Below are 23,774 nucleotides of genomic sequence, written 5' to 3'. Positions count from 1 at the left end.
TGCCCTGTCTGAACCTTTGGTACCAAGCAGGTGCCAATCAATATTTGGGAAGTTGAAGTCTCCCATGATAACAACCCTGTTATTCTTGCACCTTCCAAAATCTGCCTCCCAATCTGCTCCTTGGTATCCTTGCTGCTACCAGGGGGCCTACAGAATACTCCCAGTAGAGTAACTGCTCCTTTCTTTCTCCTAACTTCCACCCATTCTGACTCTAGAGAGGATCCTTCTACATTATCTACCCTTTCTGCAGCTGTAATAGTATCCCTGACCAGTAACGCCATCCCTCCTCCTCTTCTCCCCCCCTCCCTATCCCTTTTAAAACACTGAAATCCAGGAATATTCAGTATCCATTTCTGCCCTGGTGACAGCCAAGTCTCTGCAAGAGCCACAATATCATAGTTCCATGTATTTATCCAAGCTCTCAGTTCATCACCCTTATTCCTGATACTTCTTGCTTTTAAGTAAATGCACTTTAGCCCATCCACTTTTCTACCTTTATACCCTATACTCTGCTTCTCCTTCCTCAAAGCCTCTCTCTATGTTGGATCTGACTTTACTCCATGCACTTCTTCCACTGACCTATCCCTCCGGTTCCCATCCCCCTTGCAAACTAGTTTAAACTTTCCCGAACCACACTAGCAAACCTGCCTGCAAGGATATCGGTCCCTCTTGAGTTCAGGTGTAAGCCGTCCACTCTGTACAGGTCCCACCTTCCCCAGAAGAGATCCCAATCATCTTGCCCCCTGCACCAACTCCTCAGCCACGCATTCATCTGCCATCTCCTCCTATTCATACCTTCACAATCACGTGGCACTGGCAGCAATCCTGAGATTGCTGCCCTTGAGGTCCTGTTCTTCAGCCTTCTGCCTAGCTCCCTAAGCTCACTTTTCAAGACCTCATCCCCCTTCCTACCTATGTCATTGGTACCAACAAGTACCACGACTTCTGGCTGCTTTCTCTCCCGCTCAAGAATGCTGTGGACCCGATCAGAGACATCCCGGACCCTGGTACCTGGGAGACAACATACTATCTGGGATTCTCGCTCATGTCCACAGAACTTCCTGTCTGTTCCCATAACTATCAAGGCCCCTATCACTATTGCCCTCTTGTTCTCCTCCCTTCCCTTCTGAGCATCAGGACCAGTCCTAGTGCCAGAGACCTGGCTTCTGCTGCTTGATCCCTGTAGGTCATCCCCCTCAACAGCATCCAAAGCTTAATACCTGTTATTGAGGGGAACAGACTCTGGGGTCCTCTGACAGTCTGCCTGTTCCCTTCCTCTTTCTCTCGCCTGACAGTCACCCATCCATCTGCCTCCTGGACACTAGAAGTACCTGCTCTAAGTCGGGTGACTGCCTCCCGATGCACAGCATCTACATATCTCTCTCCCTCCCTGATGCTCTGCAGTGTTTTTAGCTGTGACTCCAGCTCATCAATTCTGAACCGAAGTTCCTCCAGCCTCAAGCACTTACTGCAGATGTGGTCACCGTGCACCCCAGCAGGGTCCACTAGCTCCCACATCATGCAGCTGCAGCACATTGCCTTGCCCTCCATCTGAACTATGTTTCTTCCTACCTAGCTGTAGTCTACTTAAAAGATAATAACAATAACAGTAAACCTTACCTTTACTTACCAGCTACTTACCAGTGTTGTTGCAGATGGTCTCCGCCTCTTGATGCGGAAGCCTGTTGTGCCAAAGCCACTCACTCTGACTCTGTCCATTCCGACAATGGCTGCTCCAAAATGGCCGCTCCGCTTGACGATACCTCCTTTATGTTGGCCCCTCTAAGTTAGCCCAGACCTGTGAGGGACCCACTGCTCCAACGTCTCTCGGGCCGATTCTGTAAAGGAAAAGCCCACGAAACACACAAGCTTTTTAAATCCTCTCAACGTACCTGTGAGGGACCCGCTGCTCCAATGTCTCCCGGGCCGACTCTGGTGGGCTTCTGTTTGTGATTTATATATACTGTTTGTGATTATATATAAATGACTTGGATGAAAACGTGGATGGGTGGTAAGTAAGTTCACAGACAATCCAAAGATTAGTGACATTGTGGATAGTGTAGAAGATTGCCAAAGGATTCAGCAGGATATAGATCAGTTGCAGATATAGGCAGAGAAATGGCAGATGCTGTTTAGTCTGAGCAAGTGTGAGTTGTTGCACTTTGGGAGATCAAAGCTAAAGGAACAGTACACAGTTAGTGCAAGACCCTTAACAGTGTTGATGTGCAGTGCGATCTTAGGGTCCAAGTCACTAGCTCCCTGAAAGTGGCTGCACAGGTTGATAGGGCGGTAAATAAGGCGTTATAGTATGCTTGCCTTTATTCGTCAAGGCATTGAGTTCACCAGTCAGGAAGTTCTCTTACAGCTTTGTAAAATTCTGGTTAGGCCAAATCTAGAGTATTGCATTCAATTCTGGTCGCCCCATCGGAGAAGGATGTGGAGGCTTTGGAGAGGGTGCAGAAGAGGTTTACCAGAATGCTGCCTGCATTAGAGGGCATGTTATAAGGAGAGGCTGGACAAGCTTGGGCTGTTTTCTCTGGAGCAGCAGAGGCTGAGGGGAGACTTGATAGAAATTATGAAAGGGATAGATAGAATGGACAGCTGGTATCTTTTTCCCAGGGTCAAAATGTCTAGTACGAGAGGGCATGCATTTAAGGTGAGAAGGGGTTCAAAGGAGATGTGTGGGGCAAATTTTTACACACAGAGTAGTGGATGCCTGGAATGCACTACCAGAGGTAGTAGTGGAGGCAAATAGGATAGAGGTGTTAAAGAGGCTCTTATCTAAGCACATGAATGTGCAGAGAATGGAGGGATATGAACATTGTGTCAGCAGAAGGGATTAGTTTAGTTAGGAGTCTAATTATTGGTTCAATTAGTTGTGCTCAAAATTGTGGGACGAAGGGCCTGTTCCTGTGCTGTATTGTTCTATGTTCTTGGTATGAGTTCAGAATGTGTGTAGTGTGGTCTTGTGAGGCAAAAGGTGTGGGGTGAATAATACTTCAATCTTACTTGCTTTCCCCAGTTTGAACAGATGTTGAAACTTGCACAGTGCTCAACAGATGAACTCTTCAATATTGCCCTCTTCAACTGGCTGATCCAGGTGGATTTGACAGACAAGTTACTGGAGGTAAGGAACTGAAGCAAATCTGTGAGTAGATCCAGACTGCTGACAACTGCTTGTCTTGTCTGATCAGTGACTCATCAAGGTTATTTCCATATAATTGCTGTCAAGAAGTGACTAAGGGTGCTGAATGATCCACACCCTATTTTGATCAGCCCTTCTGCTCCTATATCTTTATCCTCTGCTTTCTCTCAGCACCACTCCTCCTTGGTCCTGTTTCTGAAACTCACGTGGAACCAGTCACACTGTCGCAACAACTGCCTGTTCTGCCTTTCTCGCCTCTGGGCAACCCGATTAAACCACTTTCCTAATCGGGTAAACTTAAAGTCACTCAATTCCACTGAACTTAGTCACTCAGTTCTACTGTTGATTATCTATCTCTAATATCTATTTACTTCTTCCCTCTTCACTGGCACTGCCTGATATGTTGGGCATTTAGCATAGAATTTCACAGCTTTTACACAGCTCAAAAACAGGCACCTTGGCCTACCAAATTTCTGCCCACCATGGTGCCAACCTCATCTGGTGTCAACCATATCCTTCTATTCCCTGGCCATTCATGTGTCAGTCTAAATGCCTCTTAAACTTTGCTATTGTGTCTGCTTCGACAGCCTATGCTGGCTCCAGAGAAAACAATTCCAGTTTGTTTAACCTCTCCTAATAGCTAATGCATTGCAATCCAGGCAACGTCCTGGTGAACTACTTCTGCACCCTTTCCAAAGCCTCCTAAAGTCCCTTGATTTGTTTTCTTTCTTCGGGGAACTATAGACCGGTGAGTCAGACATCAGCGGTGGGGAAGTTATTGGAGTGGTTTCTGAGAGACAGGATCTACCAGCATTTGGATAGACAAGATCTAATTAGGGATAGTCAGCATGGCTTTCTGCATGGGAAATTGTGTCTCAAAAAGATGTTAGTTTTTTTGAAGAGGTAACCAAGAGGATTGATGAGGGCAGGGTGGTAGACTTTGTTTATATGGACTTCACCGAGGCCTATGACAAGTTCCCACATGGTAGATCGGTCTGGAAGGTTAGGTCGCAAGGGATCTAAGGAGACCTTGCCTCCTGAATTCATAACCCTAATACTGGTGATGGTGGAAGGTTGTTTCTTGGACTGGAATCCTGTGACTGGTGGTGTGCCACAGGAATAGGTGCTGGGACCTTTGTTGTTTATTATTTTTATGAAAGATTTGGACGAGACTGTACAAGGCATGGTTAGTAAGTTTATGGATGATACTAAAATAGATGGTATTGTAGACAGTGAAAATGGTTATCAAGACTACAGGAGGATCTTGATCAGCTGGGTAAGTGGGGCAAAGACTGGCAAATGGTGTTCAATCCAGATCAGTGGGAGGTGTTGCATTTTGGGAAGTCAAACCAGAGTAGGACTTATCCAGTGAATGGTAGTGCCCTGGGGAGTGTTATGGAACAGAGGAATCTAGGAGTACAGGTACATGGTTCCTTGAAAGTGGTGTCACAGACAGGGTGTTGAAGAAGGCATTTGGCATGCTGGCCTTCATCAGTCGGGGCAGTGAGGTCTGAAGGGCCTGTTTCTGTGCTATATTAGTCTATAAATCTTCAACCACCCTCATTAATCTATCAACCTGATGGCTTCATCAACAGCTTATCACCAAGTGGTCCCACCCATGCCCAGTAAAACTGAAACAAATTCCACATGTTTGTATTCAGTTCCCCAAGCAATAAATGATGTTATTGTAATTACTTGCAGTCCCTGGATACTAGCCTTTTGCGAATCATGAATTTGGGCACCAAGACTCTTGCATCTCAGAGCTCTGCAATTTTTCACCATTTAGATAAAATGCTTTCTTTTTATGTTTCCTGCCAAGCTGAACAATTTCACATTTGCCTACATTATTAGTCCATTTGACAGATCTTTGTCTCCTTGATCTATCAATATTCCCTTGTCCTCCACACAACTTACTTTCCTACTTTGTTACTAACAAAATTAGAAATCAAAGCTTTGGTGCCTAGATTCATCAGTTGCATGAATTGTGAAAAGTTGAGGCCTGGCACCGATCCCTGTGGCACATGGGTCATTACATCTTGCCAACCAGAAAAAGACCCATTGATATTTCCTGTTTCCTGTGTCAGCCATTCTTCTCTCCGTGCCATTGTGTTACCAACTACGCAAGCTTTTATTTTCCGCAATAAGAGTTGATGCAACATTTTATCAAATACTTTGTGGGAATCCAGACAGAGTACGTAGTGGTTCCCTTTAGTCACAACACATGTTATTTCTTCAAAGGATTTAATAAGTAGGTCAAACATCATTTCCCTTTCATAAAATTATATTGACTTTGCTTGATTACCTTGACTTTTTCTGCTGTAATATCTTTAATATTTTCCTTGTAGATGTGAAGCTAATCAGCCAACAGTAACCCAGACCCTGACAGCCTGTAGTTGGAACAATTTGCTCAGTACAAGAAGAGAGGCCTTAAGAGTACAGACAGTTCAGAGAGTAGTTAAATAAATAATTAGGAGTGCAAAGAGGAGCCACAAAATAGCACACATGGGCATGATGAAGGAAAATCCGAAAACATTTTTATACATTAAGGGCAAGGGAGTAATCAGGGAAAGAATAGGGTCCATTGGGGACTGAAGTAGCAATCTATGCATGGAGCTGGAGGACATGAGTGAGGTTTTAAATGAATTCTTTTTATCTGTATTCACTATGGAAAAGGACATTGTAATTGGAGATCAGGGAAGGGTACAATGGAATTAAAGAAAAGTACTATCATATAAAAGTAATACCTTTGTGGGCTTAAAGGTGAATAGATCCTTTTGTTCTAATGAAATGTATCCCAGATTCTTGAATTTTTGGTCAAAGGTGAGGGACCAGATGACTGGAGGACAGCAAATCTGGTACCTTTACTTGGTCTGCCCCTTTGCACTTGCATATTTACAAATCCATGAGTCTTGCATCAGTTGTAGGGAAAAACCCTATTTTACCAACTTGATTGAATTTTTCAAAGATGTACCAATGAGGACATTGTGCTTGATGTAGTCTACCTGAACTTAGACAAGATGTCACATGAGAGATTGGTCCAAAAGGTCAAAGCCCATGGGATGCAGGGCAAGTTGGTAAATTGGATCCAAAATTATATTGGTGACAGGAGATACAGGATTACAGTGGAGGGTTACTTTGTGATTGGAAGTGCTGGTATTTGATGATCAGCATGGAAGTGGTGGGCAGAAGGGCCTGTTTCTGGGCTCAATGAATGGCAGAAGTTTTTAAATCTTCTGAAGAAGGACGGCAGGGATGAGCCACGTAATTACAAGCTAGTGAGTCTAACAGAGATGGTAGAGAGATTATTGGAAAAAGTTCTGAGGACCAGGATTAATCTGCACTTGGAGAGGAAAGAATTAATCAAATCTGTCTGTCTGATTTGATTTAACTTTTCAAAGAGATATCGAAGTATGCTTGCAAGGCCATTGTGTGTACTGGAGTGGGTGCAGAGGAGAGTCACCAGTATGTTGCCAGCAAAGGACTGTTTTATCTACAAGGAGAGACTTGTTTTCTGTGAAATGGAGGAAGTTGAGGGAATCTGATTGAGCTGTGCATAGATAAAGGTCTCTAATTGGTGTAACATGTGTAACTAGTGAAAGTGGTCACTAAAGCATGGAAAGAAGGAAGTTTTGTGTAGTTGATATTGGTTGGGGATTGGGTTGGAGAGGTGCAGGGGAGTAAAAATGTGATGAACTACATACCTGTATATTGCGTGTGTGTTCTGGGGAAGCTGGGATTAATCTTTGTACTGTGGTCTGTACGGACAGTGAGGGGGATGTTCAGTGTTGATGACTTGGTGAACACTCTGTTTGTGTGCAGGTGAATTCACCGTATCTTGAGCCATATTTAGTTCGGATGGCAAAGCACGATCAGAACAGAGTTCGCTATATGGATTTGCTGTGGAGATATTATGAGAAAAACAGGAATTTCAGCAATGCTGCACGAATCCTGGCTCGCCTCGCAGACATGCACAGGTAAAGGAAGAGGGAGCACTCTGTTCACTGGTTTTGGTGTCCCCAGTTCAGTACGAAGTTCCTTTGTTCAACTTACATCCCCTGTAACCCCCAACCTACCGCTGCTGAATGGTCTCCTGAAGCCATGGGTCAGATCGCCCATACACCCTGTACTTTTTATTCAGTTCCTTTCAGGTAAGAAGAGTGTTAGACCTGTTTGTCAAAGGCTGAGGCTCTTGCAGCACCATGTCCTGGATATCCATACCTTCCTGTCACACTGTCACATCTTTCTGTGCCTGGCAACTGCCACAATCTAATCTGCTGCCTAACCTGAGGAGTTGACTGGCTCCTGGATACAGTGATTACTACTCTAAGTACTGCTCAACAAACGTCAACTTCCTTAGACCTGTGAGCTGAACATCAGTGCAGTGAAGACACTGGAAAAATTCCCGAGGGACAGGATTAATGGAAAGGAAGGCACAAATCAGAGAATTCGGCATGGGTTTGTCAAGGGCAGATCCTGTCTGACGAATTCGATTGAATTCTTTGAAAAAGCAACAAAGTGTATTGATGAGAGCAATGAGGTTGAGTTAGTTGACGTGGAGTTCACCAAGGCCTTTGACAAGGTCCCACATGGGAGACTGGTCGAAAAACTTAGGGCCCATGGGATCCAGGACAGGTTGGCAAATTGGATCCAAAAGTGGCTTGGCAATAGGAGATGGGATGATAACAGTGGGTTGTTTTTGCAATTGGATACCTGTGACTAGAGTTAGGGTTTGGTGCTGAGACCATTGGATGAATGACTTTGGAGAATGAGGGGTCATCTTACAGAAGTGTATAAAATCATGAGGGACATAGAACAGGGTGAATGTGTACAGGAATCAAGAACTAGTGGGCATAGGTTTAAGGTGAGAGGGGAGAGATTTAATAGGAAGCTGAAGGGCAACTTTTTCACCCAGAGGATGGTCCATAAATGGAATGAGCTGCCAGAGGAAGTGGATGAGACAGGTACATTAACAACATTTAAAAGGTACTTGGACAGGTACATGGATAGGAAAGGTTTAGGGGGGGATATGGCCTAACGCAGGCAAATGGGACTAGCTTAGGTAGTAACCTTGTTTGACATGGACCAGTTCGGCCAAAAGGCCTCTTTCGATGCTGTATGACTCTGATGTGGTTGTCGTAGGCAAGATCAGTAAGTCTGTGGATGACACAAAGATTTGGAGGAGGAGTTCTCAGTGCTGAACTCAGCTGAAGAGAGATATTGAAATGGGCTGAAAGATGGCAGATGGAGTTTACATAGAACAGTACGGCGCAACACAGGCCCTTCAGCCCACAATGTTGCGCCGACCTTTAAACCTCGCCTAAGATTATCTAACCCCTTCCTCCCACATATCCTTTTATTTTAAATTCCTCCATATGCTTATCTAGTAATCTCTTGAATTTGACCAATGTACCTGCCTTCACCACCGCCCCAGGCAGCGCATTCCATGCCTCAACCACTCTCTGGGTAAAAAAAGCCTTCCTCTGATATCTCCCTTGAACTTCCTACCCATTACTTTAAAGCCATGCCCTCTTGGACTGAGCATTGGTGCTCTGGGAAAGGGGCGCCGGCTGTCCACTCTATCTGTTCCTCTTAATACTTTGTACACCCATGTCATGTCTCTTCTCATCCTCCTCCTCTCCAAAGAGTAAAGCCCTAGCTCAATTAGTCTCTCCTCATAATGCATACTCTCTAAACCAGGCAGCATCCTGGTAAATCTCCTCTGCACCCTTTCCAATGCTTCCACATCCTTCCTTTAATGAGGCGACCAGAACTGGACACAGTACTCTAAGTGTGGCCTAACCAGAGTTTTGTAGAGCTGCATCATTACCTCGCGGCTCTTAAACTTGATCCCTCGACTTATGAAAGCTAACATCCCATAAGCTTTCTCAACTACACTATCCACCTGTGAGGCAACTTTCAGGGATCTGTGGATATGAACCCCCAGATCCCTCTGCTCTTCCACACTACCAAGAATTCTGCCATTAACTTTGTACTCTGCCTTGGAGTTTTTCCTTCCAAAGTGTACCACCTCACACTTCTCCAGATTGAACTCCATCTGCCACTTCTCAGCCCAGCTCTGCATCCTATCAATGTCCCTCTGCAATCTTCGACAATCCTCCACACTATCCACAACACCACCAACCTTTGTGTTGTCTGCAAACTTGCCAATCCACCCTTCTACCCCTTCATCCAAGTCATTAATAAAAATCACGAGAAGCAGAGGTCCCAGAACCGATCCTTGTGGGACACTGCTCATCACAGTCCTCCAATCTGAATGCACGCCCTCCAATCTGAATGCACACCCTCCACCACAACCCTCTGCTTTGTACAGGTAAGCTAATTCTGAATCCACATGGCCAAGCTTCCCTGGATCCCATGCCCTCTGACCTTCCAGTTTAATCCAGACAAATATGAGATGGTGTGTTGTGGGAGCACTAATGAGGCTAGGACATATGCAATAAATGATAGGATGCTAGGAAGTATTGAGGAATAGAGGGACATTGGAGTACAAGTTCATAGATACCAGGGCAGGAATGGATACTGAATATTCCTGGATTTCAGTGTTTTAAAAGAGATGGGGGTGGGGGGAAGAAGAGGAGGAGAGGTGGCGTTACTGGTCAGAGATAGTGTTACAGCTGCAGAAAGGGTGGATAATGTAGAGGGATCCTCTCTAGAGTCAGTATGGGTGGAAGTTAAGAACAAGAAAGGAGCAGTTACTCTACTGGGAGTATTCTATAGGCCCCCAGGTAGCAGCAATGATACTGAGGAGCAGATTGGGAGGCAGATTTTGGAAAGGTGCAAGAATAACAGGGTTGTTATCATGGGAGACTTCAACTTCCCAAATATTGATTGGCACCTGATTGGTACCAAAGGTTTAGACGGGGCAGAGTTTGTTAAGTGTGTCCAGGACGGATTCCTGTAACAGTATGTTAACAGGCCAACTAGAGGGAATGCCATATTAGATTCAGTATTAGGTAATGAACCGGGTCAGGTAACAGATCTCTCAGTGGGTGAGCATTTGGGGGATAGTGACCACCGCTCCCTAACCTTTAGCATTGTCATGGACAAGGATAGGAGCAAAGAGAACAGGAAGATATTTAATTGGAGAAGGGCAAATTATGAGGCCATAAGGCTAGAACTTGCAAGCGTAAATTGGGATGATATTTTTAAAGGGAAATGTACTATGGAGATGTGGTCGTTGTTCAGGGATCTCTTGCAGGATGTTAGGGATAAATTTGTCCTGGTGAGGCAGCGAAAGAATGGCAGGGTGAAGGAACCATGGGTGACAAGAGAAGTGGAAAATCTAGTTTGGAGGAGAGGGGCCTTGATGACGCTGAGGACAGTGTTGGTAAGGTTAATGTTCCGGAGCATGAAGATATCAAGAGGGAGGATGTGTTGGAGCTGTTAGAAAATATTAAGACAGATAAGTCCGCGGGGTCTGACGGAATATTCCCATGGCTACTCCGCAAGGCGAGGGAGGAGATTGCTGAACCATTGGCGAGGATCTTTGAGTCCTCGTTGTCCACGGGAATGGTACCGGAGGATTGGAGGGTGGCAAATGTTGTCCCCTTATTCAAAAAAGCAAGTAGGAATAGTCCAGGGAATTAGAGACCAGTGAGCCTTACGTCTGTGATGGGCAAGCTGTTGGAAAGGATTCTTAGAGATAGGATCTCTGGGCATTTAGAGAATCATGGTCTGATCAGGGATGGCCAGCATGGTTTTGCGAAGGGCAGATAATGTCTCAAAAGCCTGACAGTGTTTTTTGAGGAGGTGACCAGGAAGATTGATGAGGATAGTGTAGTAGATGTGGTCTACATGGATTTTAGTAAGGCATTTGACAAGGTTCCACGTGGTAGGCTTCTTCAGAAGGTCAGAGGGCATGGGGTCCAGGGAAGCTTGGCCGTGTGGATTCAGAATTGATTTGCCTGTAGAAAGCAGAGGGTTGTGGCGGAGGGAGTGCATTCAGATTGGAGGGCTGTGACTAGCGGTGTCCCTAAAGGATCGGTTCTGGGACCTCTACTTTTCATGATTTTTTTTAATGACCAGGATGAGGGGGTAGAAGGGTGGGTTGGCAAGTTTGCAGACAACACAAAAGTTGGTGGTGTTGTGGATAGTGTGGAGGATCGTTGAAGATTGCAGAGGGACATTGATAGGATGCAGAGCTGGGTTGAGAAGTGGCAGATGGAGTTCAATCCGGAGAAGTGTGAGGTGGTACACTTTGGAAGGACAAACTCCAAGGCAGAGTACAAAGTTAATGGCGGGATTCTGGGCAGTGTGGAAGAGCAGAGGGATCTGGGGGTTCATATCCACAGATCCCTGAAAGTTGCCTCACAGGTGGATAGGGTAGTTAAAGCTTATGGGATGTTAGCATTCATAAATCGTGGGATTGAGTTTAAAGAGCCACGAGGTAATGATGCAGCTCTACAAAACTCTGGTTAGACCACACTTAGAGTACTGTGTCCAGTTCTGTTCGCCTCATTATAGGAAGGATGTGGAAGCATTGCAAAGGGTGCAGAGGAGATTTACCAGGATGCTGCCTGGTTTAGAGAATATGCATTATGAGGAGAGACTAAGGGAGCTAGGGCTTTACTCTTTGGAGAGAAGGAGGATGAGAGGAGACATGATAGAGATGTACAAAATATTAAGAGGAATAGATAGAGTAGACAGCCATCGCCTCTTTCCCAGGGCACCAATGCTCAATACAAGAGGGCATGGCTTTAAAGTAATGGGTAGGAAGTTCAAAGGAGATATCAAAGGGTTTTTTACCCAGAGAGTGGTTGGGGCATGGAACGCGCTGCCTGATGCGGTGGTGGAGGCAGGTACATTGGTCAAATTCAAGAGATTGCTAGATCAGCATATGGAGGAATTTAAAATAGAGGGATATGTGGGGGGAAGGGGTTAGATAGTTTTTAGGCGAGGCTTAATGGTTGGCACAACATTGTGGGCCGAAGGGCCTGTATTATGCTGTACTTTCCATGATTCTGTGATACTTGAAGGTGGCAACACAGATAAATGACATGGTTAGGAAGGCTTTTAGAATACTGGCCTTCATTAGTCAGGTCATTGACTGCAGAAGTAGGGAGGTTATGCTTGAACTTCATGAGACCTTGCTCAGACCTCAGCTGGAGTACTGTGTGCAGTTCTGGTTGCCAAGGTACAGGAAGGATGTGATAATGCTGGAGAGAGTACAGAGGAGTTTCACCAGGATGTAACCTGGGATGGAGCAGTTCAGTTATGACAAGAGACTGGAGAAGCTGGGTCTGTTCTCCTTGGAGCAGAGGAGGTTAAGAGGGGACATGATTGAGATACATAAAATTATGAGGAGTATACATAGGGTAGACTGTGGGAAACTTTTCTTCATATCAGTTGTAGGTAAAAACTAGAGGACAAGGTAGGTTTCGGGTGTTCGTGAATCAGTCTAAATAAATCGATTCTTGGATTATTTGCACTGGAGTATCAGAAGTTGAAGGGCAATCTAATAGAAGTATATATACTTATGAGAGAGACACAGAAGGGGCAGAGAGCAGAGTTTTCTTCTCGCGTTCAAAATGTCAAATACTTGAGGGCATAGCTTGCAGGTGAGAGGGGGAAAGTTTAAAGGAGATTTACGAGGTAACCCCTTTACCAATCAAAAGCCTATCGATCTCTGCCTTAAATACACCCAATGACTTGTTGCCACAGAGGGCTGTGGAGGCCAAATTCCACAGATTCATCACCCTTTGGTTGAAGAAACTCCTCCTCATCTCATTTAAAATGAGACACCCTTTTATTCTGAGGCTGTGCCCTTGGATCCTCGACTCTCCTACCAATGAAAACATCCTATCCACGTCCACTCTATCCAGGCCATTCAGCATCTGGTAGGTTTCCCCTCATTGAGTACAGGCCCAGAGACATAAAATGCTCTTCCTATGTGAAGCCTTTCATTCCTGGAATCATTCTTGTGAACCTCCTCTGGGCCAGCAAATCCTTGGATATGGAGCCCAAATTTGCTCTCAATATTCCAAATATGGTCTGACCAATGCTTTATAAAGTATTCTCGCTTTTATATTCCAGTCCTCTTGAAATGAATGCGAACATTGCATTTGCTTTCCTTTCTACCGACTCAACCTGTAAGTTAACCTTTTGGGAATCCTGCATTAGGACTGCTGAGTCCCCTTGCACCTCCGATTCTAAATTTTCTTCCCATTTAGAAAATAGTCTACACCTTTATTCTTCCTACCAAAGTGCAATACCCCACACTTCCCTATGCTGTATTCCATCTGCCACTTCTTTGAACACTCTCCTAACCCATCTAAGTCCTCTGAAGACTCCCTGCCTCCGCAACACTACCTGTCCCTCCACCTGTCTTGGCATGATCTGCAAACTTGGCCACACTGCCATCAGTTCCTTCATCGCGATCATTAACATATAAAGTGAAAAATTATGGCCCCAACACTTACCTCTGCGAACTCCACTAGTCACCAGCAGCCATCCAGAAAAGGTCCCCTTTATCCCTACTCTCTGACTTCTGCCAGTCAACCAATCTTCTATTCATGTTGGTTCCTTGCCTCTAATACCATGGGCTCTTATCTTGTTTAGAAGCCTCATTTGCAGCACCTTATCAAAGGCCTTTTGAAAATACAAGTAAATAATGTCCACTGACTCTCCTTTGTCTAACCCGTTTGTAACGTCCTCAAAGAATTCTAACACATTTGTCAGGCAAGATCTCCCCTTAATGGAAGCATGCTGCCTTTGCCCTGTTTTATCACGTACATAGAACATTACAGTGCAGTATAGGCCCTTCAGCCCAAGATGTTGTGCCGACATTTTATTCTGCTCAAAGATCTATCTAACTCTTCCCTCCCACATATCCCTCCATTTTTCTGTCATTCATCTAGCTATCTAAGAGTCTCTTATATGTCCCTAATGTATCTGCCTCCACCACCTCTGCCAGCAGTGCGTTCCATGCACCCAACTCTCTGTGTAAAAAAAATTACCTCTGACATCCCCCCATACCTCCTCCATTCACCTTGTATTCTGCCTTCAAATTCAATCTTCCAAAGTGCGTCACTTCACACTTTTCGGGGTTGAACTCCATCTGCCACTTCTCAGCCCAGTTTTGCAGCCTATCATTGTCCTTTTGTAACCTACAGTAACCTTCTACACTATCCACACCACCACCAACCTTCGTGTCATCTGCAAACTTACTAACCCACCCTTTCACATCCTCATCCAAGTCATTTATAAAAATCACAAAGAGCAGGGGTCCCAGAACCGATCCCTGTGGAACACCACTGGTCACTGACCTCCAGTGGGAATACGATCCATCTACCACCACCCTCTGTCTTCTGTGGGCAAGCCAGTTCTGAATCCACACAGCCAAGTTTCCCTGGATCCCATGCCTCCTGACTTTCTGAATAAGCCTTCCGTAAGGAACCTCATCAAACACCTCACTGAAATCCATGTACACCACATCCACTGCTCTACCTTCATCAATGTGCTTTGTCACATCCTCAAGAATTCAATCAGGCTCGTCAGGCACGACTTGCTCCTCAATCAGCCTATGCTTCTACAAATGCCTATAAACCCTGTCTCTAAGAATCTTTTCCAGTAATTTGCCCAGCACTGAAGTAAGACTCACTGGCCTATAATTCCCATGTTGTTCCTACTCCCTTTCTTGAAGAAAGGAATAACATTTACCACCCTCCAATCATCTGGCGCTATTCCTGTGGCCAGGGAGGATGCAAAGATCATCATCAAAGGTGCAGCCATCTCTTCCCTCGCTTCCTATAATAACCTTGGATATATCCCGTCCGGCCCCGGTGACCTATCCATCCAAATGTTTTTCAAAAGTTCCAGCACATCCTCTTTCCTCATGTTGACATGCCCTAGCGCGTCAGCCTGTTGTACACCATCCTCACAAACATCAAGAACTCTCATTGGTGAATACTGAAGTAAAGTATTCATTAAGGACCTCCCCTACTTCTTCTGACTCCAGGCACACATTTCCTCTATTATCCCTGATCGGTCCTGCCCTCACTCTAGTTATCCTCCTATTCTTCACGTACATGTCGAACGCCTTGGGGTTTTCCTTAATCCCACTCACCAAGGCCTTCTCATGCCCCCTTCTAGCTTTCCTAAGTCCATTCTTAAGCTGTCTCCTGGCTCTTATAACTCTCCAGGGCCCTGTCTGATCCTTGCTTTCTAAACTTTCGGTAAGCTTCTTTCTTCCTCTTAACAAGATGTTCTACGTCTCTTGTCAACCATCATTCCTTCACTGTACCATCCTTACCCTGCCTCAATGGGGCAAACCTCTCCACAACCTCCAAGAACTCTGAAATTTCATCAGTAATGAACTCAAAAATCTAAAATTACCAACCATTGAGGTTAGGCTAACCAGCCAATAATTTCCTGTCTTTTGCCTTCCTCTCTTCTTAAATGGGTGTCACATTTGCAATTTTCCAGTCCTCTGAGACCGTCCCTGACTCCAATGATTCTTGAAAGATCACTACTAATACCTCCGCAACCTCTTCAGCTCCCTCTATCAGGACTCTCGGGTGTAGTCCATCTGGTCCAGGTGGTTTATCCACCTTTGGGCCTTTCAGCTTCCCCAGCACCTTCTTCTCAGTAATGGCCACTACACTCACCTCTGCCCCCTGATTCTCCTGAATTTCTGGTGTCTTCCACCGTGAAGACACTCACAAAGTACCTATTCATTTCCTTTGCCATTTCTCCGGTATCATTTTCCAGCAGTCCAATGTCCACTCATACCTCTCTCTAACCCTTTGTATATCTAAAAAATCCTTTGCTATCTTCTTTTATATTATTGGCTATTTTACCCTCATATTTCATCTCCTCGCTTATAGCACTTTTTGTTGTCGTCTGTTGGTTTTTAAAGGCTTCCCAATCTTCTGGCTTCCCACTAATCTTTGCCATATTGTATGCCTTCTCTTTTGCTTTTATGCTGCCCCTAACTTCCTTTGTTAGCCATGATTGCCTCGTCCTCCCCTTAGTATGCTGCTTCTTCCTTGGGATAAAGCATGAATGGTTTGATGCTGTGACCAGTGGTTCTAAACACTTAAAACACTTATCATAATTCCTGCATCTGCCTTCGAAAGCTGCATTTTTTTTCAATGAGATCTTCTCTCATTCTTTAAAACTCAGTAGAGTATAGGCCCATTCCCTCCTAATACAATGCCAGTTGTTCCAATGTACTGTGATTTCATGGTGCAGTCTTGCTGAATGTGAGTGGCTTGGTTAGCCATTTCAAAGGACAGTTGTGTCAATCACATTGCTGTTTGTCACAGAGAGGCCAGAATGACAGATATCCTTCTTTGAAGGACATTGATAAACCAGATGTGTTTTATGGTCAATCCGGTCATCTCATGATGATTGTTACCAAGACAAGTTTTATTTCATGAAATGCATTATGATTTGTTCATAAACCTAATTGATGATTTTGTTTGCTCTATGAATCAGCACCGAAATCTCATTGCAACAGAGGATTGAGTATATATCTCGGGCCATCCTTAGTGCAAAAAGCTCAACAGCGACATCATCACAGGCTGCTGATGGCGAGTTCCTGCATGAACTGGAGGAGAAAATGGAGGTGCGAAATTCTGTTATAGAGTCATAGAAATGGGCCCATCAGCCTAAGTCGTCCATGCCAATCATGATGCCCATCTATCTATGTTAATCCCATTTGCCTGCATTAGGCTCGTATCCCTCTACTCCTTTCCTACGCAAGTGAAATGCTGTAATTGTATGTGCCTCTCTCACTTCCTCTGGCAGTTTATTCGATGCAACCACTACCCTCTGTAAGAAAAGCTTGCCCCTCAGATTTCTTGTAGATTTCTTCAGTCTCACCTACATCAATGCCCCCTAGTTTTAGACTCCCTTGCTGCTCGTCACATTTAGCTGCATTTGCCCCATTTGCCTCTAGGCCTTTCCTATTCATGTACATGTCCAAATGTCTGTTAAACATTGTAATTGTACCTGCCTCCTCAGCTTCTTCTGGCAGCTCGTGGCAGCTTCATGTAATAAACAAGCGCAATCTTTCATTATGCTGCCCCTCCATTGGTAAGATACTCTCTTTGCATTGTATAAGGTATATCAAGTGAGTTTGCATTATCCTACCTCAAGAATGCAACTTGAACCTGTGAACTTTTGACTCGGGTAAGAGTGCTCCCATTGCTGATGTCTTGGTGGCTGCTTCTAGAATATAGAACAATACAGCACAAGAACAGGACCTTTGGCCTACAGTGTAGGCCGAACATGATGCTGAATTAAACTAAAGCTGTTCTGCCTGCACGTGATCCATATTCCTCCATTCCCTTCATATTCATGTGTCTATTTAAAATCCTCTTGAATGCTACGATCGTTTCTGCTTCCACCACTACCCCTGCCAGCCCATTCCAAGCACCTACCACACTGTGTAACAAAAGAAAATCTGCCCCACACACCACCTTTTAACTTTCCCCTCCTCTTAAGTGCATGTTCTCTCGTATTTGACATTTCACCCCCGGGAAAAAGATTGTATCTGCTCTATCTTTGCCTCTCATATCTTATAAACTTCTATCAGGTCTCCCCTTAGCCTCTGAATCTCCAGAGAAAACAATCCAAGTTTGTCCAACCTCTCCTTATAGTTCATACCCTCTAATCCAGGCAGCAATCTGGTAAACGTTTCCTGTACCCTTTCTGAAGCCTCCATATCCTTCCTATAACAAGGCAACCAGAACTGCACGCAGTACTCTAGGTGCTGCCTAGCCAAAGTTATAGAACATAGAACACTACAGCACAGTACAGGCCCTTCGGCCCACAATGTTGTGCCGACATTTTATCCTGCTCTAAGATCTATCTAACCCTTCCCTCCCACATAGCCCCCTATTTTTCTATCATTCATGTGTCTATCTGAGAGTCTCTTAAATGTCCTAATTGTATCTGCCTCCACAACCTCTGTCGGCAGGACGTTCCACGCACCCACCACTCTCTGTGTGAAAAAAAACTTACCCCTGATATCCCCCTTATACTTACTCCAATCACCTTAAAGTTATGTCTACTCCTGTTAACCTTGGGAAAAAGTCTCTTGACTGTCCACTCGATCTATGCCTCTTATCATCTTGTACACCTCCATCAAGTCACCTCTCATCCTCCTCCTCTCCAAAGAGAAAAGCCTGAGCTCACTCAGCCTATCTTCATAAGACATGCTCTCCAATCCAAGCAACATCCTGGTAAATCTCCTCTGCACTCTCTCTAAAGCTTCCACATCCTTCCCATAATGAGGCAACCAGAACTGAACACAATAAGTTTGAACTGAATAACTGAACACAGCTGAATACAAAAAGTTGTATATGATTGCAACATGACTTCCTTACTTCTATACTCAATGCCCCAACTAATGAAGGCAAGCATTTATTGCCCTACCTACTTGCATGGCCACTTTAAAGGAGCTCAGGTCTTGGATCCCAAGATCCCTCTGTACATCAGTGCTGTTAAGGGTCTTGCTACTCACTGTATACTTCTGTTTATTTCCTGTACATTGTAATTTAATCAAAGATGTTTTCTCCTCATCCCTTTATCCTGCCAGGTAGCCCGAATACAGCTCTTGATTCAGGATACTCTGGCACGCAATTACTCCCAGCACCCCTCAGTGCAGGAAGCCATCTCTCAGCTTGATTCAGAGCTCATGGACATCACCAAGGTGAGCACAGCATGAAGAGTCTGATTTTCATTTGGGAAATAAAAGTATAACAGGAATTTAATAATGTCATGTTTATTCTCATAAGAGACAGGATGAATACAGAAAATAGAAAAGAGAATTGAAAAAGGGACTGAGATTTGATTTGAAGTCATGAAGGGTTAAAAGGATGAAATGTGTTGAAGCTATTTTCTGACACGTGCCAATAATCTGAGAAAACTCATTAAAGGTACTTGACAAACAAAGGAGAGTTAAGATTTCCATGCAGTGAATTGTGATCTGGAATATTCTGCATAAAAAGGTTATGAAGTCAGATGGAATAACTTTCCAAAACTACCTGAAGATAAAAATTGAGCTGAGTACAGTATGGAGGACTAATTGAGTCGGGCTTAATGAACTTAAAGCATAATGAGATGAATCACTGTCACCAATGTTATATAACTCTGAGATTCTCTTCTGCAGTTGTATGGAGAGTTTGCAGACCATTTCCGTCTCTCAGAGTGTAAATTGGCCATCATCCATTGTGCAGGTCACTCAGACACTATCCTGGTGCAAGCACTTTGGCAAGAAATTATTGAGAAAGGTGAGTGGTGTCAAATCTCCCCTTCCTCTTTGTTTTTCTGTCTTCCTCAGCAATAACATCTTCAATGTAGCAAAACATTCCAAGGTGCATTAGAGGAGCTTTGTCAAACAAACATTAAAATGAATCCTTTTATTTGGCAGGGGGGGGAGGAAAATGGCCAAAAACTGACTCTGGGGGATTTGGGACCCTAGGGAAAATCTGCTGTTCTCAGTAACAGCAACTACAGAGCGAAATGGGCTAAAGGTGAAGAAAACTGCCATCTTCAACCAAGCCTATGTGTGATTGCAGATCCATTAATTTTTTTCATGTTGTACTCCAGCCAAGTTGTTGCACAGAAGGGCCTGTTTCCATGCTGTATGACTCCATGACTCTGTCCAGGAACCAATTGGTGCCCACAAATGGAGTTCATCTAGATGCCATCTGAAAAGCCACTATAAGGGGAGCAATTAAGAATATACTTGTCATTGACCTCAGGAAAGGGGGTGGTACACACGCTCCTGTTTACATCAATGGTACTGAGGTTGAGGGGGTTGAGAGCTTCAAGTTCCTGGTGCAAACATCACCAATAGCCTGTCCTGGCCCAACCACATAGACGCCATGGCCAAGAAACTGCACCGACGCTTCAACTTCCTCAAGAGGCTAAAGAAATTTGGCATCTCTCCTTTGACTCTCCAATTTTTATCAATGCACCACAGAGAGCATCCTATCCAGATGCATCACAGCTTGGTATGGCAACTGCTCTGCCCAGGACCACAAGAAACTGCAGAGAGTTGTGGACGAGCTCAGCACATCAAACCAGCCTCCCTTCCATGGACTCCATCTACATTTCTTGCTGCCTAGGTAAAGCAGCCAACATAATCAAAGACCCCACCCACCCTGGACATTCTCTCTTCTACCCCCTCTCATCGGACAGAAGATATAAAAGCTGGAAAGCACATACCACTAGACTCAAAGACAGTTTCTATCCCGCAGTTACAAGACTATTGAACAGTCCCCTAGTACAATAAGATGGGCTCTTGACTTCACAATCTACCTCATTATGGTCTACCTGCACTGCACTTTCTCTTTAGCTGTAACACTTTATTCTGCATTCTGTTATTGTTTTCCCTTGTACTACCTCAATGCACATATGTGATGACAGCTGTATGGATGGCATGCAAGACAAAGTTTTTTTTACTGAACCTCAGTACATGTAGCAGTAATTAACCAATTTACCAGTTTTGCTTGCCTTTATTCATTGAGGCATTGAGTTCAAGAGTCAGGATGTTGTGTTGCAGCTTTACGAAACTCTGGTTCGGCTGCATCTGGAGTATTGCGTTCAGTTTTGGTCACCCCACCATAGGAAGGATGTGGGAGCCTTTGGAAAGGATGCAGAAAAAGTTTACCAGGATGCTGCCTCGATTAGAGGGCATGTTCTATTGGGAGAGGTTGGACAAACTTGGGTTGTTTTCTCGAGCGGTGGAGGCTGAAGGGAGATCTGATAGACGTTTATAAAATTATGAGAGGGATACGTAGAATATACAGTTGGTCTCTTTCTCCCAGGGTCAAAATGTCTAATACTCGAAGACGTGCATTTGAGGTGAGGGGGAATGTTCAAAGGAGGTGTACAGGGCAAGTATTTTACACAGAGTGGTGGGTGCCTGGAATGTGTGGCACAGAATGGAGGAATATGGACCACGTGCAGGCAGAAGGAATTAGATTAATTAGGCATCATTAGCTTAATTAGTTCACCACAACATTATGGGCTGAATTGCCTGTTTCTGTGTTGTACTGTTCTGTGATATGTTGCAAATGTGGTTGGTAGCTCATCTCGGTTGCAAGTAGTCTGGTTCAATTTCAGACAAATGGCTATGAGATGGGCGGAGTCAGTGGCTGATAAATAAAGTTCTCATGAGGGAGTGATTGTGATCACTTTGGTGTTCCCAAATTTCACTGGGAAATTTCTGCTCATCGACTGTTGGATATTGGGCAAGCTGACAATTTGGAGACAGCGAAGGGGTCAACAGAGATGGTGTGGGAAAGCTGGGATGTATTGAAATGTATTGAAAAGATCTGACAACATTTCTGAGGGGCAACACAGGTGAGAAATTGGAAGGTACCAAGGAGATCTCCTAACTGCACCCTCCTCATCTATGCAATCCCACCCCAGCCACACCCCAAAACGTTGACAATTCTCATCCTCCCACAGATGCTGCTTGACCCGCTCATTTCCTCCAGCAGATTGTTTGTTGTGGCAGAGTCCCTCTTCTGCTTGCTTATCTCTGCCACTGTTGTTTTTCCAGAGCTGGGTGACAGCAGATTGATGAATTCCATGGATCGGATGCACACTCTGAGTATGAAACTTGTGTCTCTGGGAAAAGTTTATGCTGGGACACCACGCTATTTCCCACTTGGTAAGTACAGATCACAATCCATGATTCTGTGAGTTCTGTTATTCAATGATTGGAAGGACAAAAGTAGTAAGGATACAATGCAAGTGCTGTGGGAGGAAGAAATTCATCTCAATATTGGGCATCGTCTCCCCATTCACTCTGTCTGGCTGTGTGTAGTTGGCACATGAAACAGTTACACACCCCATGGCCAGAATTATACATCAGGCTGTGAGTGAGGAGTAGAAAGTTGCTGATGGATTGGAGGTAAGGTCTGGTGTGGGGTGGAGTCATCTGGACAGGTATCTGACTGCCTCTTATCTTTGCAGAGTTCCTGGTGCAGTATCTGGAACAACAATCATGTGTGCTCACCTGGGACACGGGCTTCGTAACTTACACAATGCAGGAGATAGGAATATCCTTCCCGAGACTTCTGGAGGTGTACACACAACTCTTCAAAACACGGGTACAGACATATTGGAAGGTCTACTTTAGGCTCTCTGTTCGTTTGTGTGTGTGTGTGTGTGTTTGTGTGTGTACGTACGTGCACATGTGCATTAGGGTTAGTGTGTGTGTTTCACTAATACAGGCTTCGGTACCATGGGCCTGTTTGCTTGCTTGCTACAATTTCTAATATATTTTGACATGCCCTTGCTTTAGGATCCTTATTGGCAGAGGGTAAAAAAGCCCCTCCACTTGCTGGAGTGTATTCATGTACTTCTCAATGCTTATGTGCAAGAACCCAACAAAGTTCCAGCCCATGAGAGGTGAGTTACAGATTCTCTGTGGTGGTAGCACTGTGCCAGTTGGGGTGTTTCCTCAGCTGTCTTTCACTGAACATTGCTCTGTTACAGACGGCGATTCACTAACTACTGCCTGGATGCAATTGGTCGGTTCCTTGTCGAGCTTCAGTCAATGAGCCCCACCTGTGCCTTACAGACCACAATTGGAAATTTCAAATCACTACAAGCTAAGCTGGATCGCCTGCAATGACAGCATAACTGAGCACTCAGCTCCTCAGCACACACACCAGGACATCACTGCTGTTTCTCAATGGATCTGCACAGTACTGCAGTCCAGTTGTACTCTGCTTAAGCTGGCATCTTACATTACATTCAGTGATAAGCCTGTCATTCATTGCAGCTGGCATTTCATAAACCAGGGGACTGGAATTTCCACCAAACCAACTGCTGCACATATTCAGCCTGGGCCCGTTGCATTGATTCTGCTACTGAACAGATTATGAAATAGCAGAACTTTCATTGCTGAACCCTGCTGACACAACTTACTGTGTGGTCTGCTCCATTGATCTCATGGAAGAGGTGATACCTGTCTCAGCTCTATCCCAGTTAAGATATCGGGCTGCAATCCAATTCCCTTGTTTTTATGTACTCAATTTAAAAATGTCTTCATTTTTAATGTAAGTTAGTTTTCTGCAGAAATTGAATAAAAATGAACCTTGGATAATTTGAGGGATATGTTAGGAAGTGTGAAGTTGCTTCCTCACAAACAGACACACGTGGGTACGGCTACTTCAGCACACACAATTTCAGATTCAAATACTGCATCATAGTTCAGTGCACATGGTTCTTGTGCTACCCATGAAAATGCAGGCAGCTGTCCCAGGAATGACACAGGACCACATTGAAGAGGTTTTTTTTTACATTAATTCAGCAGAGATGGTTATCACTGACTTATCGCCCATTTCTACTTTGCCGTACATTGAGTAGACCCATGTTATTTCAGCAGTCTCCAGTTCCATGTTGAAAGCCCTGATGGATTCTGTTTATAACATTCTGAAAGGAGCAAGATTCAACTCCAGACAACTTCTTTCAAAGAGACATTTTACTTCATGTCCCACTTGTCTCTTTTTAACTATCTTGCATGTTTACACCAGAAAGAGGCCAGTTGGCTTAACATTTATCATAAGGGAAAATGTTAGAAGCCATTATTAAAGACATTAACATTCAAGGTCATCAGGCAATGTAACTTTGTGGAAGG

At 44.5% G+C, this 23,774-nt stretch overlaps 1 protein-coding gene across 1 annotated transcript in view; it reads left to right on the top strand.

The window, feature by feature from the left end:
• Positions 1-23,244, top strand: part of nup155 (nucleoporin 155) — a 150,398-nt gene extending 127,154 nt beyond the window's left edge. The window contains exons 27-35 of the mRNA XM_052020337.1: positions 3,023-3,127; positions 6,965-7,119; positions 16,604-16,733; positions 18,711-18,824; positions 19,284-19,404; positions 21,687-21,797; positions 22,103-22,239; positions 22,434-22,540; positions 22,628-23,244. Coding sequence (XP_051876297.1) covers positions 3,023-3,127; positions 6,965-7,119; positions 16,604-16,733; positions 18,711-18,824; positions 19,284-19,404; positions 21,687-21,797; positions 22,103-22,239; positions 22,434-22,540; positions 22,628-22,766 — 1,119 coding nt within the window. The 3' untranslated portion in view covers positions 22,767-23,244. The remainder of the gene's footprint in view (positions 1-3,022; positions 3,128-6,964; positions 7,120-16,603; positions 16,734-18,710; positions 18,825-19,283; positions 19,405-21,686; positions 21,798-22,102; positions 22,240-22,433; positions 22,541-22,627) is intronic.
• The last annotated feature ends 530 nt before the right edge of the window (positions 23,245-23,774 follow it).

Source organism: Pristis pectinata, chromosome 7, assembly GCF_009764475.1.
Source record: "Pristis pectinata isolate sPriPec2 chromosome 7, sPriPec2.1.pri, whole genome shotgun sequence".
NCBI classification, from domain to species: domain Eukaryota; kingdom Metazoa; phylum Chordata; class Chondrichthyes; order Rhinopristiformes; family Pristidae; genus Pristis; species Pristis pectinata.
Note: the sequence above shows the minus strand (reverse complement) of the source record. Positions and strands in the feature narration are given on the sequence as shown.